At 44.0% G+C, this 16882-nt stretch overlaps 1 protein-coding gene across 1 annotated transcript in view; it reads right to left on the bottom strand.

Annotated features, from left to right (window-relative positions):
• The window catches only part of CHD1 (chromodomain helicase DNA binding protein 1), an 86417-nt gene that overhangs the window by 38830 nt on the left and 30705 nt on the right, over positions 1 to 16882 (bottom strand). Inside the window, 6 exon segments of the mRNA XM_030566220.1 lie at positions 974 to 1164; positions 2275 to 2364; positions 9384 to 9600; positions 14367 to 14494; positions 14894 to 15072; positions 16139 to 16239. Coding sequence (XP_030422080.1) covers positions 974 to 1164; positions 2275 to 2364; positions 9384 to 9600; positions 14367 to 14494; positions 14894 to 15072; positions 16139 to 16239 — 906 coding nt within the window.

Genomic DNA, 16882 nt, shown 5'->3' with positions numbered 1-16882 from the left:
CCATAATGCATCATGCAGCTCGGAGTCAAATCCACTCTGCATTATGGGAGACATAAATCCTCTGAGGAGCCCAGCCCATCGTTAAGAATGGAGATCAGAACTAGAACTCCCATTAAGCAATGCACTGAAAGGGAAATGCAGTTTCGTTTGGATTCAGATCAGTTCAACAAAACATTTATTTAATCCAATTCGGGTTAAGCCGACCAAAACTGAAATATTTCATTTAGATTTCCCCAACAGAAAATCAAAGTATTTCAGCAAAACTGAATTTTTCACAGTAGAAAAACTTGAGTTTGCAGAAACTACATTTTCTAGAAGAAAATAATTTCAATGGAAAACTCCCAAACAGCTCTGAGAGAAACGCAAATATATTAACAGCACAGTGAAAACCAAATTACTGTTTTTATATAAATGTAGTTTTGGTGGGGCGGGAGAGGTTTAGGCAATAATTTTCAATAGTGTTTAGTTCAGTGCAATGGGCCACACAGCATCACTGTTTCTGAATCAATACAGATTTCTACATAGGAACCAATGACATTGTATTTGCCATTGTATTTTATGGACAAAAATAAGCTCTATTTGAGGAGTGTGTGACAGACAGACCTTTGCTATGCAAACATAATTGACATTAACTGATAACCTTATTAGCTGTCTCAAAGACAATGATTGAAAGGATGTTGAGAATTAACTGTGTAGAGACTATCCTCCAAAACAAGGTGAGGCATACTGTTAGGGTTGTAACCCACATTAAGGAATTTGGTTTCCAGTATCATCAATCCATTATTTGAATGGTTTTCTAAAATAGAAAAGTTTTTAAAAGTATTATCCAAGTTATTTGTCAGATGTGGCATGAAAAATAAATGCATGCACTACATGTTTAAATATTATATATTTTAAAATATTTTTCACTGTGAAATTTTCTGTTTAAGAATACTATAACTATATTAACAAGAGTCTGAAAAATTTTATTTACTTTTCTGGCATGATGAAGTGCAGCAAAGACCAAAGCTCTTTGAGGGAGTTTTGCAGAGGAGTTCCAGTGATAAGAAGACGATGGTTCGACTTAAAGTCTATTAGCGTCTTATATAGAAGGGAATCATCATTTTTCAAACGATGAGCTTCATCCACTCCTATAAATGCCCAATTTAGACCACCAAGGAAAGACTTAAAAAAATAAAAGAAAATTATGTTAAAGAAGTATTTCATAGTTAGAATTATGGCAATATTATATTATTTTTGTCAAATAAATAAATAAAATTCAAATCTTAAAAAACTAACTGCTAGTTCTGCCAGTCCCTTTCACACACCAAATAGAAAGCAAAGTAACCAATAACTGGATATAATGTTTGTTATCAAACCTTTAAATTAATGGTATATGGACACCAGTGTGTTTTAATACTGAACTATGTCTTTTAAGTTGGCTGGGATCAACAGCAGAAAAAGAGTTCTGAATTGTTAAAATATTATAGCTAGCTGAAGTGTGAGCTATACCAACAAAAACTCAGGCCTCAATACATAATTAGCCTCCTTTAGCTTTCCTCTGGTTCCATTAGCTCAGACTTTCAATTAGCTTCCTCTGGTTCTGCAAGAATTCACAGGAACGTTATCTATTACACATGAGGCAGTACAAAGTACAGTACAAAAAGAAATAACCATGGTCCTTCTTCCCAGAATATATAAAACAGAAAAAGGGGAGAGAACACACCACTTGCTGCTAGGAATAGGGAGAAGAAGAAGAGAAAAAAACCTGTTAGTTAACCACAAAATAATTGTGGCATGGTGCTCTGACATGCTGTTGTGATGTTTGTATTGATAATTAAGGTGTAAACCAGTTATTTGTTTAAAGTTCAACTGTGAAGTTCTAAGTGCTCTGAAGTCCACATGGTTAATTAGAGTGCCTTCAAAGTGATGTATGAAAACACTGCGGTCATCATCAACACACATTGACAAAACACTGCAATTGAATTACAGGATATTGTGCCGTATCTGTGGCATTCTGATGTCACTCCTCAAGGTTCACTATCAAAATTGAAAGAAAGGCAGTGGGTAGTAGTAGCATTAATAGCTTGGAGAAACAAATCAATGTGTCTCAGAAATTTGAAGAAAAACAAATCTAAACTGCTATAGAAAATCTATCATGTTTATAAAATAAAGGACGCACACTTCCAGGAACCAAAATAAACGTAACGGCAAGTACAACTCTATATGTTGTAGTACATGATAAATGGTGATCTCTATTAATGGAAAATAAAATAATTTAAAATTATGACTTACCTTATCCTTTAGCAAAATTTCATAAGTTGTCAGAAGAATATTAAATTTTAACCGCTTGGTCTGTGGATGCATCCATTCATGAGTTCTTATCTACAAAGAAAGATTATAAATTCATGAGAAATTTAAGATAGAAAGTTGGGATGGTCATTTTCAACCTGATTAACTTTAAATGCTACAGAAGTATGAATGTTAAATAATATACAATAACATGATTAAAAAAGCACAAAATAGAAAAAAAAATCACTAATAGGAAAGAATTAGACTTAGAAGTAGGATAATATCTATGATAAACACTTAAAAGTAACTTGTTAGATACAGGGGCAATGTCAAAGTGATCAAAGAAAACCAGGAAGGTAATTTGCTCCTCTAAAATTAGAAGTAGCATTTGAAGGAGGAAGGTGAAGAAAGAATTGGTCAACTATTTTCCATTTTGAAGTTTATGCCACCTTCGGTCTACAAAAACATTTCAGATACATTAGCAATGTATTCCAAAATAATAGCCTAGACAAGCTTTAATGTTATTTCTGGCCATCAAATGATTTTATTTCTCATGTAAACATTCAGTAATCAACTCATAAAATCTGTTCCCTGAAACGATACAAATCTATTTAGTATTATAAAAATTATTTAAAAAGTTATTGTATGTTCATCGTGCATCGCTAATCTGTGTCCTAAAGCACGTTTGTAGCTAAAAGGACAGTTACTTGTTCCGTAACTGGCGTTCTTCGAGATGTGTTGCTCCTGACTATTCCATAGTAGGTGTGTGCGCGCTCGCCATGTCCACCAGTTCCGGAAGTTTTTCCCTTAGCCGTACCTGCGGGGGGGAGGGGGGGGGGAAGAGAAGAGCACCGCTGCGACCCCAGGGGTGGCACCTCTATATCGCGCTATAAGGGGAGCTGTGCACTCCCTCCACTCTCAGTTCCTTCTTGCCAGACAACTCCGGCAGAGGGGAAGGAGGGTAGGATGTGGAATAGACAGGAGCAACACATCTCGAAGAACGCCAGTTACGGAACAGGTAACTGTCCTTTCTTCTTCGAGTGATTCCTCCTGTGTATTCCACTCTTGACTCCAAGCTATATCTGATGGAGGTAGGTAGGAATTTAAGGGTTAGCAGGACAGAGTACCGCCCTACCAAATGCTGCATCATCCTTCGTTTGGGAGCCGATCACACAGTGTGAGGAAAAGATGTGGACAGAGGACCACGTGGCAGCCCTACATATGTCCTGGATAGGTATGTGGACTACATAGGCGGCCGACAAGGCTTGTGCCCTCGTAGACTGCGCCTTTACGATAGGTGGTGGGGGAACCCCTGCCAAGTCATAACACATGCTCATGCACGAGGTGATCCAGTGGGAAAGGCGCTAGGTAGAAACTGGTTGTCCCCTCAGCCAACGCAACAAATAGTTGTGAGGATTTCCTGAATGGCCTGGTTCGGTCCAGGTAAAAGGCTAGCGTCCGATGTACGTCTAGCGTGTGTAGGCGGTGTTCCTCGTTGGAGAAATGGGGCTTAGGACAGAGTACCAGTAGGAAAATGTCTTGATCCATGTGGAAGGCGGAGACCACCTTTGGGAGAAACGTAGGGCATGGACGAAGCTGGACTTTTTCCCTATGCAAGACCGTTCCGAGGTCAAGGCCCTAAGCTCCGAGACACAACAGGCTGAGGTGATAGCCACCAGGAATGCCACTTTCCATGACAGGTGGGACCAGGAACACGTGGCCAAGGGCTCAAAGGGAGGACCTGTGAGGCGGGATAGCACTAGGTTCAGATCCCATTGCAGGACCAGGGCCCTGGTGTATGGGAATGCATGGTCTAGACCCTTTAAAAAGCAGGAGGTCATCTCATGGGAGAAAACCGAGTGACCTTGCACCAGAGGGTGAAAGGCTGATATGGCCACCAAATGCACCCTGACAAGACAGGAGGTAAACCAGAATAAATTGGACGGATGCAAATGACGGGGAAGTGCCCTGTTCCCCCGCCCACTTAGAAAACCTAAACCATTTGGCAAGGTAGGTCCATCGTGTGGACGGTTTTCTGCTCTCCAGCAGAATTTGTCTGACATCCTTCAAACACTTTCCCTCCTCCTCATTCAACCATGGAGCAACCACGCTGTCAGGTGAAGCGCAGCCAGGTTGGGGGTGGAAAAGGCATCCCCTCTGCTGGGAGAGGAGATCCGGGTGGAGCAGCAGTCTCTGCGCGGGGGCCACTAACAGTTGCAGGAGGGTCCTGTACCAATGCTGGCGGGCCCAATCCGGGACCGTGAGGATAACCCTCGACCTGTCTGCCTTTACTTTGTGCAGGACCTTGCCTATCAGTGGAAAAGGTGGAAAAGCATAGAACAGTTGGCCTGACCACCGGAGGAGGAATGAGTCTGAGACCATCCCCCTGTCTGCTCCTGCCCTGGAGCAGAACTGGGGGCAACGTCGGTTCTAAGCGGTAGAGAAGAGATTAACCTGGGGAACTCCCCACTCTCGGAAGAGCTGTGGGGGACTTCCCAATGGAGCGACCATTCATATTGGTGGGAAAATGCCCTGCTGAGGTGATTGGCTCGCACATTGTACGTGCCAGGTAGGTGGAAAGCCCGTAGTGAGATATCAAGGGCTATGCAAAACTCCCATAGATCCAGGGCTTCCTGGCAGAGGGCCAAGGAATGCGTGCCCCCCTGCCTGTTGATGTAAGACATCGTGGTTGTGTTGTCCATGAGGACTCTGACCGCCTTCCAGTGAAGATGCAAAGTGAATGCTATACAAGCCAGGCGCACTGTTCTGAGCTCCCTAAAGTTTATGTGCACAGACAATTCCAAGGTCAACCATCTGTCTTGGGTTTGAATATCCCGTATATAGGCTCCACCTGCAGAGTGGCTGCCACGTCGTGTGGCATAGTGACGATCTTGTCCAGGCTGTCCCGGGACTAGGAATACTGGTAGGCCAACCAGAGTTAGAGAGGCCTCATTCTGAGTCTGGCATGTCGCACCACGGACATGCATGCTGCCATCTGGCCTAGGATTTGAAGGCACACCCTTGCAGTTGTCACGGGGAAGGCCGTGACTGAGGCTATGAGACTTCTAAGTGTCTCGAACCTGTCCCTGGGAAGAGAGGTTGTGGCCTCTAGGGAGTCTAGCAGAGCCCCTATCAAGTATATGCACTGAACTGGTACAAGTGTGGACTTGGTCTCATTCACCACTAGGTTCAGACCTGCACATGTGGACAGCAGGAATTGCATCTGGGCCTGTATCTGGGACCGGGAGTTGCCTTTGAGGAGCCAATAGTCCAGGTAAAGGAAAATCTGCAGCCCATTCCTCTGGAGATGAACTGCTACCACTGCCATGCATTTGGTAAAAACCCTGGAGGCCGTGGAAAGGCCAAAAGGGAGGACCGCAAACTGGTAATGGCCCCACCCTACCAGGAAGCAGAGGAAGTGTCTGTGACCCTCAAAAATGTGGATGTGGAAATACGCATCCTTGAGGTCAGGGACTCGAACCAATCTCCCGGGTCCAAGGAGGGGGATGATGGAGGACAGGGATACCATGCGGAACTTGTAGCGGACCATAAGCCTGTTGAGGTTTCACAGGTCCAGGATGGGCCGGAGCCCATCTTTCACCTTTGGGATCAGGAAATACCAGGAGTAAAACTCTTTGCCCTGAAATTCTACTGGTACCCTCTCCACCATGCCCAGGATGAGGAGGCACTCCACCTCTTGGTTTAGAAGGGGAGTATGTTCTGGGTCCCCAAGATTCTCCCGGGACTGGAGGAGGTGGAGGGTGGGTGAGGCAAACTGCAACATGTAGCCCCTGGAAATCGTGCTGAGGACCCACTGGTCTGATGTTATATGGGACCACTGTACCCAGAATGCAGATAAACAGTTGCAAAACACAAACTTTAGTAAATGGGGGGGCATCCATGGTAACAGGCCCAGTGGCCCCCAGCAAAGAGTCAAAACCACCTCTTCCCCTGCCACTTGCCTCACGGGGCTGAGAGGGACTGACGCTGAGACCTGTGTCTCTGCTCCCTTGGTCGCTTCGGAAGGAGTTCATATCTGCCCCTAGCAGGAGGAATGGAGGTCTGTGGCCTAGGTTTATCCTTCGTTGGCAGGACATATAGGTCCAAAGTTTGTAGGGTGGTAGTCTTTCATCCCATGCAGGCGAACATCAGTTTGGTCCGCAAACAACGCTTTCCCGTCGAAGGAAAGGTCCTATATCAGTGATTGGGACTCTGCACATAGACCCTACAGGAAAAGCCATGACACCCTTCTCACGGATATGGCCGAGGCCATCGAACGGGCTGCCGTGTCAGCCACATCTGAGGCGGCCTGGAGGGCTGCTTTCGCCGCAGCTGACCCTTCCTCGACCAGAGTCTTAAACTCTTTTCTATCTCACTCCGGGAGAAGAGTCTGGAATTTCGGTAGCGAGGCCCACATATTGAAATCATAGTGGCTCAACAGGACCTGGTGGTTGGCCACTTTAAGTCGAAAGCTCGCGGAAGAATAAACTTTTCGGCCAAAAGAATCAAGTCCTTGTCCTTGGGGGTGGGTGCAGGCTGACCGTGGCGTGCCCGATGGTTAACTAACTCCACGACCCAAGAGTTGGGTGCCCGGTGGGATTACAGGTACTCATATCCCCTAGCTGGAACAAAGTATTTTCTCTCCATTTTCTTGGACATGGGCACCAAGGAAGCTGGGCTCTGCCACAGGGTGGTGGATAAGTTGGCTACCCCTTGGTGGAGAGGTAGTGCCAGGGCTACCACGGCTCCCAGCGCGTCGGGAGGTGCCGATGTCCAGGCCCAGTGCCCGTCGACTTTTGACTCTGTCAGGGGGACGACACTGAATGGGCTTGGGACGCTCCAGTTACTGAGCGGGGTCTCGCCTGGACAAGCAATTGCAGCCACGGTGCCCACTGACACCACTAGCCCTGCCACAGTGCCGCTTGCCACTGACCGGCCTGGGCGCCGAGTGGTGGAGGTTGCCCTTGGGGAGCGGTGTGGTTCGGGGACAGGCGGCTAGGTGCCGAGGCCACAGTCAACTGCATGGTACCCTGAGAGCGGCAAGAGAGTGTATGGTCACGCCGGTGCCGACCTCGATATCTGGACCTTGACGAAGATGAGGAGCTGTACTCGACCAAAGTGCTGCTCTCATAGTCATCACGGCGATCGTAGCTACGACGCCTTGATGCCATTAATGCTCAAGGGGAGCTCCGAACATGATGTCTGGTGGAGCGAGTACTCGAGCCTGCGCATCTATAACAGTGGCGTCGAGATCTACTACTGTAGCTCCGATTTGAAGAGTGTCGACGCCTCTTGTCATGGTGCCTGTGGTCCCAGTGGGGAGTGAAGGACCCTCGGGACTCCTGTGCGGGCGAGTCAGCCAGTCTGAGTGGGGTGGAGGGCTGACGTGAGCTATGTGAGGACCTCGCCGAGCAGGGCAGCACACGGTCCTCGGAGCATGGACTATGTCCTGCCGGGGAGGGTTGATGTGCTCCCAATGACAGCTTCCCTAGGGACCGGGAGCCTGTCTTGAGCAGCGCACTCAGGAGCAGAAGGGAGAGGATGTCACATGCAGTCTGTGCAGCCTCCGGCATCAATGGCATCCTCACCACGGGAGAGGCATGTGCGGACGAGACCAGATTACTCCGCTCAGCACGGGTAGGAGGTCTGGGTCCCGAGGGGGATCATGGGCTGCCTAACTCTGGTGCGGCTTCACCTCTGTCCTTTTGCTGACACTGCTGAGATTTCCCTTGCTTCTTAGAAGGGGGGAGTGGTGCCGGCTAGTGGAGGAAGCCTTGCTCTGCACCGAGGACGCGGTACCCGGTGCCGAGTCTGATCGGCGCGCCGGTGCCGGGCCAATGCAGATTCCATAAACAGGGCCTGGAGTCGGATCTCTCTCTCACGTTTAGTTCGCGGCTTCAACAACTTACAGATCTGACAGCAATCAGCTATGTGAGTCTCTCCCAAGCAGCAAAGACAGTGAGTGTGCGGGTTGCTTCTTGGCATACAACTGCGACAGGAGTAGCACGACTTGAAGCTTGGGGCACGGGGCATGCCCCACACCAGGCTACTAGCTAAGAAGTTATCCAAGTATCGGAGAATCTGAGTACTATTAAGGCTACCAGAAGAGCTACAGCAAAGCTGGAGCACAAAGTTCCAACTACCTTCACTGGTGGCAAGAAGGAACTGAGGGTGAAGGGCGTGCGCAGCTCCCCTTATAGCGCGATATAGAAGTACCACTCCAGGGGTCGCAGCAGTGCTCCCCCCGTACAGGTACTGCTAAGGGAAAAACGTCCAGCACCAGTGCATGTGGCAAGCATGCACACCTACTGTGAAATACACAGGAGCAACCACTCGAAGACAACAACTTGGCTACTTTGTTGTTACTTTAGTAAAATAAGAACTGGCTAAAGCCTCCTTAACTGCAAAGGAGAAAAAGTAATAGGTGATATGTGGAGAGTGCTTACTTACAGAACATTCCATGAATTTTTGGGGAGATGAAAAGGCTAACATGAAAAATTAAAGGTTCTTGTTTTTTAAACTTCCATTCTGAAAGAAATTCACAACTCAGAACATTACAGCCAGAGGTTGAACTGGAAGGGGAAAAAAGTGGTTCTCTTCCAAACTCTAGCCACAAACAAAACTCAACCCTGTGACTCCACTCACATCAGATCTTATGTAACGGCTGTGAACAGCAATGAAACAGCCAACTATGACATTTAGTTAACAATCCCTTGATGTGAATAGGGTCAGTTTGCACTTTTTAAAGTTACTGTTTCACACTATCTCCACACTTGGACAGATGCCATTGTAGTACTTTACACTCTGTTCACAATTTTATCTTCTCAACCACAAGGGTGAGAGAAAATTTATTTTTAAATGGAAGCTTAGATTTTTTTTAAACAGGCTCCCTGATTGTAGCAAGCAGAGACTAAGAAAATAAAAGAACATATGTAAGTAATTATTTTACATAAAATCTAAACTTTCAAATTTGCATATTAAATATTGTATTTCAGGCAAATACACGTTTTCTAATTTTTAACCAAACACATCAAAGATGAATACTAGGCAAATGTTTGAAAGAACCCTTTTTTATAGTACTGTGCTTTTCATTACTGTTCAAATGTACTCACCATGTTTCTGCTATTGATGTCTCCTAAATAAACCACAGCATTCATCTGATGAGCCCATGTCTGAATTTCTCTTTGCCAAGATGTCAAAGTAGAAAGCGGCACAACAAGCAAGAAAGGTCCATACAACTGATGTTCATGAAACAGGTAGTTCAGAAAAGAAATAGTTTGTATTGTTTTACCCAAACCCATTTCATCTGCAAGAATACAACTGTTCCCTCTGCAAAATGAAAGAAACATAAAAATGTTTATATAGTACCATACTGCTAATCAACAGGATAAAAATTAAATTCCTTTAAGAATTTGTAAACAGAAGTTCAAAGATGTTTTGCAAGATTTTTCAAATGTATATCCTCTGAGGAAATTTAATTAGCTCACCGATTATGAGGACTATTCCTTATAACTGTATATTCAGCAATAAAGCAAAGAATGTTTTCATGCTACCAATTCAGAAAAAAGTGGTTACAAACTTTTTTGTAATGGTAGTTCTTTGAGATGGACTGCACGTGTTCATTCAACTGGAGTGTTCCAGTGCACAGTTGTCAGAATTTTTCTCTTAGTGGCACCCATCAGGGCAGCACAAGTGCCCTCTGCTGCCTCACACAGAGGCATAGAGAGCCAAGCCACACAAAACTGCCCTCAGCTCTCTCTTACCAAAAGACTCGGACAGAGATGGGAAGAAGGGCAGATCATGGAATGGACATATGCAACACACCTTGAAGAACAGCAGTTATGGAAAAGTTAGTAACCATTTTTCTTCAAGTGACAGCACACGTCCATTCCACTATGGGTGACTCACAAGCAGGCTCAACTGGAGGTGATTTCAGAGTCTTTCTGAACAGAGACCGGAGGCCCACTTGTCCAAAAACATCATCTCTAGATTACTGAGGGATAGAGTAGCGAGAGGCAAGCGTGTGACATGAACAACAAGTTACCACTTTGCAAATGTCCAATATGAGCATATCAGCCAGAAAAGCCACAGAGGTCAATTGGGACCTAGTCGAATGAACCAACACACTATCTGACAGCTTCACAGCCAATTGGTAACACAGTCAAATATAGACAAAATCCTTGGTGTGGACACAGGAATACCCTTCTTTCTGTCCACAAATGTAATGAGTAATAGGGAGAAAGACCTGAGAGGCTTAGTCTGTCCTAGATAAAATGCTAAAACTCTTCTATCATCCAGACAGAGTGTGTAGTCTCTCCTCTCCTTTACTACTTACTATTATTTTTCATATTAACTGAGCAATATTGTTACTGACCGTTCGGAAAGAAGGCCCCTACAGAAACAGTCTGTCCAAACCCTTTAAAAATCTTCCAGCCATCAGGCTGGAAAAGAAAACAGTTACCCACAGATGGGTGAAATGCCAAGATAAATGCTATGTGTATTCTAATTGAGATAATCACTAATCCTTGATGTTTCAGGGACAGAAAGTAGTCCAGTGTGTGCCGAACAGAAGCAAGAACAGAGGGAAACCCCTTTCCATCTGGAACAAGAGGAAAACGTCTTCCATTTAGCCAAGTAAGTAATTCTAGTGGATGGTTCCTACTATTCAGCAGCATATTCTGAAATTTTCTAGAGCAGGACTCCTGCCTAAGTTAACCACGAAACCTCTTTGCCGTCAGGTGAAGGGTCTGAAGGCTGGGGTGGAAGAGGCAGCCATAGTTCTGTGAAATCAAATCTGCATGGTGTGGGAGTAACAGTGGGGGACTAATTGAGAGGTTTAAGAGCTGTGAAAGCCACACAGTGGCAACCAGTGTAAAACTGGCCTCATCCTGCTTGATCTGGGCGGAAGAGGGATTGTGGGTGTAAATACATGCCAGGCAAGCAAGAGACCAAAGAGGAGCACTGGGAACTGATAATGACGACTGCTGACAGTGAATCTCAGAAATTTTCAGTGGCTCTGATGGATTGTCACATGGAAGTAAACGTCCTTTAAGTCAAGAGCAGCATACCAGTCCCCTGGCCTCAGTAAAGAGAATATGGAGGCCAGAGTGACTGAAATTTCAATTTTTTTTAGGAATTTGTTTAACTCCCTTAGATCTAAAATAACCCGGAGTCCCCCTTTTGCTTTCAAAATCAGGAAGTATTGGGGTAAAAACCCCTTTCCCCTGAACAAAAGAGGGACCTCTTCTATAGCTTCTACAAGGAGAAGTGATTGTATCTCTTGCAGAAAAACTGCCTTATGAGAGAGGTCCATGAAGAGGGATGGGCAAAGAGAGGGTGTGGGAATAAACTGGAGTGTATATCCACCATGCTTAGAACCCACCAAATTGTTGTGATGTGGGCCCAAGAATGATGCTAATGGGACAGGCAGTTTGCAAAAACTGGGGAAGAAAAAAATGGAACTCTTTGAAGGAGTAGGCTGCTCTTGACCCACCCATCAAATGAGCTGTCTATTTAAAGGACATTTACTTCCATGTGACAATCCATCAGAGATACTGAAAGTTTCTGAGATTCACTGTCAGCAGACATCGTTATCAGTTCCCAGTGCTCCCCTTTGGTCTCTTGTCTGCCTTGTATGTATTTAAAAAGTGTATGACGATGGTAGCAGCATTTCTCTGGTGGTCAGGGGATGTCTTTCCTTACCAGGATGACTGGTGATAAGAGGTTGATCCACATCACAGAGAAGTTTTTCAGCATAAACATAATGGATGATGCCATCTGCCTTAATAAACTGGCAGATGCAGAAGCAGATGGTGGCTGTGAGTGTCTTCTGTAAACTCTGCTCCTTCTGTTTGGCAGATCCTAGTATCAAGGGGCAAACCACTGAAAACGCTGGGACTGGTGAGGACCGAATACCCTCTGCTTCACTGTAAGGGTGTAAATGTGCAGGGATTTCAGGATTCATCTCATCAGCTTTTTGTGATAGGAGTGATAGCCCTTCAAATTGGGGTCCTGGACTGTTGGTTGCATTTCTGGAGGGAGGCCAGAAGAGCATAACCCAGATGAGTGCCTCATCGTGATGGCAGAGGTCATGCCACAACTGTAGACAGGGCTGGATTAATGCAGGTACTTTAGGGTCTGCAGCCCAGGGGGGTAAGAGGGGTCCTAGCGCAGCAGGACTCAAGCAGGCTGCTTGGATGCCATGGCCCCACGCCACTCCCAGAAACGACCAGCTGCTGGCACGTCTCGCAGTCCCTGGCGGGAGGCAGTTCTGTGTGATCTGTAGATCACCTAGATTTCCCTAGATGGTACCATCTTGATTGGTACCCTGATGACCAAATCAGCTGGATCTGCCCAGTGCAGAGGGAAAGCTGCTAATGCCAGTATCTTGGGCACTGGTGCCAGGAAAGACTCAACAATGCTCTCACAGCCTCAAATGCCTCAAGAGTAGATGGTTCTGGGAAAGTACTCTCCAGTACTGTGGAGTAAGGCAATCCCAATGATGGTGCTTCGAGAGCCAGTCTCAACAGGCGCATACTGGGCTCTCCTGCTCAGAGTCCTTAGCACCCTCCCGAGTCCTTAGATGACCTCAACTTCCTTGCATCCTTCGAAGATTCTGGTACCAAGTCCAATTTACAGTGCCTCTTCCTTGGTAACAGCCATGCCGATCTACCTTTCTCTGCTGGTAATGCCAGAGGTGTGCTACTGGTGCTGAGCAATGACAGTATCTGGATTGAGGTAGGCAGCTGAGATAGAGGACATAGCGCTGATTCCAGCAGCAGGTTTCAGTCTAGTTGTCCTGTCCATTTTGGAGCAGGGCTTAAAGCCCTTACAATTAGCACATTTGTCATTCAAATGAGCCTTCCCCAAGTGCTTAAGGCAGCTGAGGTGAGTGTCACTGTTAGGTATTGCCTTACCACAAGAGTGGCAAAGCTTGAAACCCAGAGAGCAAGACATATCTCCGGTACCACAGTATCCAGATGGGATGCCAAATCCACACAACCTCACAATTAAAAAAAATATATATATTTACTTACTACTCTGACTATTAAACTATATTAACAATACAGGACAACAACAGGTACAGACTCAGAAGGAAAAGGATCTCTAACAACCAACATGGGCAGCAGGAAGGAACTGAGGGGGGGTCAAGGGCAGCTCAGCCCTTTATGTCTGCACATGGTGCACGAGACCTTAGAGGGCAAAACTCTCTGACAATGTGCACTGGAGCATACAGACACCTACAGTGAAATGGACATGTGCAATCATTCAAAGAAGAATCTTAATTACTGTCATTGTCAGTTTGAAAATCCTTCATTAACCAAATGGTAAAAAGGGACCCAAGATAAATTTTGTTCTACAAACAGAGAATTGCATGACTAGTGGAAAGCGCAAGAGAACCAAAGGTCCATCTCAGTAAAGAATTATGGAGTACCTAACTTTCAGCACCCAGAGACTGTCCAGTTTGGCTCAGGATTGAACAAAGACTGTGAATGGCTTGCTAACTACAGAACCAGTTTCTCCTCTCTTGGTTTTCACACCTCAACTGCTAGAACAGGGCCTCATCCTCCCTGATTGAACTGACCTCGTTATCTCTAGCTTGCTTGCTAGCATATATATACCTGCCCCTGGAAATTTCCACTACATGCATCTGAGGAAGTGGGTATTCACCCACGAAAGCTCATGCTCCAAAACGTCTGTTAGTCTATAAGGTGCCACAGGATTCTTTGCTGCTTTTACAGATCCAGACTAACACGGCTACCCCTCTGATACTTTGTTCTACATAAAGCTACTAAATAGTTCTTGTGCATGAATTTTAAAAATAAACTTCAATGTGTGATATTTGAGGATAAATGTAGTTTATTTTCTATTTCACCTACAAGCACACCAGAGGGAAAAAGGAAAACCATGGAAGTCTTGCCTGTACAAATCAACTATGTGCTAAATTTACGTATTTGCAGGTGAAAGCAATCCCTCTCAAATCTTTACTTTAAAATTTACTACTCCAATGACAAAATAATCCATTCTGCAAAGGTTTTATGAATGTCTATCATTTACAAGCAACAGAAAAGCATCAGACTTTCAGAAGTACTTACTTGCACCAGGAGTGAGCGAGCCAGTTTAGTCCATTTAACTGATAGTCTCTTAACTCTAAACCCTCATGCCCACCAATATATGATGGTTGCTTCTTCAGTGCAATAAACCTCGGCCTCTGTTTTAAAACCTATCAAAGTGAAACTGAACATTAGCCCTACTACTGAATGTTTTAAGATAAGATATAGTTTTACTGAAGTTGCAGGAGAAAATCGAAAATAATTTAAATTATGTTTATATACATTACTATTTTAACTTCTAAAAGTTAACATAATTCCACTTTTGAGTGAAAATAAATACAATGGGGACATTTGTCTACTTAGAACTAATAAGACCACTGACTCAAGTTATATACCTTAACAGTCATTACTAACCTAAGCAATTTTAATATTTCATTCTGTGATCTGAAAAACTTTATAAAGTTTATAATGTATACCATCCCTAATCCAGGAACAATACAGCCAGCTACAAACATTTTTATTGTTTCAATTCTCAGATGTCTATGAAAATTATCTTAAATCTCACTCACCTTGCAGTCCTTAAAAGGAGTTGTCTTGGATTGATTTCTGCTAAAATACTCATCAATGCATGACTGAAATTTTTTGGCAATGAGAGCACCATCTTCCCAGCTGCACTCTGAGTAAGGGAGACCCTGCCACTTGCAATAATAATCTGGATAACCTGCTGCTGACTTCTGATTTGAATGAGCTGTCAAATAAATTTGAGATACTTCATTAATAATTTTGATGAGACATTTAATTCATTTTTGTGACACAATCAAGGGACAAAGTGCTCAGAATTAAAGAACTCATAATTAACCTTCATCCTAATTTATATCCATATTATTTTAATTTGAAAGTAAAATAATTAAGAATTCTAATAAGTGTATTATCCAAAAATATAAAATTTGGACAATTGGATCTTAATTCAACAAGATGACATTCAATGAAGACATGTGCAAAGTACTTCACTTAGGAATTAAAAAGCAAGTTCACAACTGCAAAATGGGGAATAATTGGCTAGATAGTACTACTACTGACAAGAGTCTGTGGGTTTAGTGGATCACAAATTGAATATGAGTCAAAAATGCAATGGAGCAGGGAAAAAAAGGCTACTATTCTGGAGTGTATTAACAGAAGTGTCATATGTAAGACATAGGAGGTAACTGTCACAGTCTACTCAGCACCGGTGTGGCCTCGGCATGAGTACTGTTTCCAGTCCTGGGTTCTACATTTTAGGAAAGATGGGGACAAACTGGAAAGAGTAATGAGGAGAGCAACAAAAGTGATAAAAGGTTTAGAAAACCTGACTAATGAGGAAAGGTCGAAACAACTGGGCATATTCAGTATTGAGGGGAAAAATTAAAATAAAAAGACTGAACCGAGACCTGGTAAGTCTTCAGATATGTTACAGGCTGTTATAAAAAGAACAGTGATCAGTTGTTCCCCATGTTCACTGAAGGTCAGATAAGTAGTGATGGGCTTAATCTACAGCAAGGGAGATTTAGGTTAGATATTAGGAAAAACGCACTAACTGCAAGGGTAATTAAGTTCTGGAATAGGCTTCCAAGGGGGGCTGTGGAATCTCCACCATAGAGGTTGGACAAACACCTGGGATGGTCTAGGTTTACTTGGTCCTGCCATAGCACCAGGGGCTGGACTTGATGACTTCTTGAGGTTGCTTCAAGCCCTACATTTTTAAGAATCTATAAAAATAGTATCAATGACAGTATATTATCCTTATTGTTATTTCCAGTCTCCAATTTGTCACTTACCAATTATTCTCTCCACTATTTGATATTGTTTATGCAGATCATCTGTAAGTTCTTGCTGGCAATTATAATATTCCACATCTTCTGGAGAAGCATTTTTCAACCTGGAATGGAAATTGTGAAAATAGTCATCCCATCTTTTCATTCTAAAACTAAAACAATCTGACAGTCCTAAAGGTTTCAGTATGAGCACTAGAGGAAAGTTGCAGGAAACGCTTCTTTGAGAAAAGAACTAAGGGATAACTCAGTGGAGAAAAAACACCGGCTACAAAAATTCCTTATCTGAATTAGGTTCCCTCTCTGGAAGCTGAGGAAAATTACTGAGAGACTACTAGTGGCAGCTACACCTGATAAAAAAAATAACGAATGTATGTATAATACAGAACATCAGCTCCCAACTGTTAAGGTATTTTACTCTGTAGGACACGTTTTTCATTTAAATGAGAACAACACTTGAAGACGGTTAAATCCAGAGAAATCCAACTCAACCATTCCTAAAAGTAAAAGGATAAGAACCACCACTTTTCATATAGGACACTGAATAACCCACTGGAAACCAGTATCAAAAGAGGGCAGCGGAAGGTAAAGATTTTCCCCAAACATTTAGTTCAGGACTTCTAACAACACTGATGGAGAACGTGTGTTGATCCAGACAATGGGCAGAAAAATGAGACAGCAGAACTGGAAAGCTATAGCAATAGAATTTAGGAAAATTTCTAAGAAAAAAGATTTAAGTATTACTGTGGA

The sequence above is a fragment of the Gopherus evgoodei genome, chromosome 6, assembly GCF_007399415.2.
Source record: "Gopherus evgoodei ecotype Sinaloan lineage chromosome 6, rGopEvg1_v1.p, whole genome shotgun sequence".
In the NCBI taxonomy this organism is placed as follows: Eukaryota; Metazoa; Chordata; order Testudines; family Testudinidae; genus Gopherus; species Gopherus evgoodei.
The sequence above is the reverse complement of the archived record's forward strand: the minus strand, read 5'-3'. Positions and strand labels throughout refer to the sequence as shown.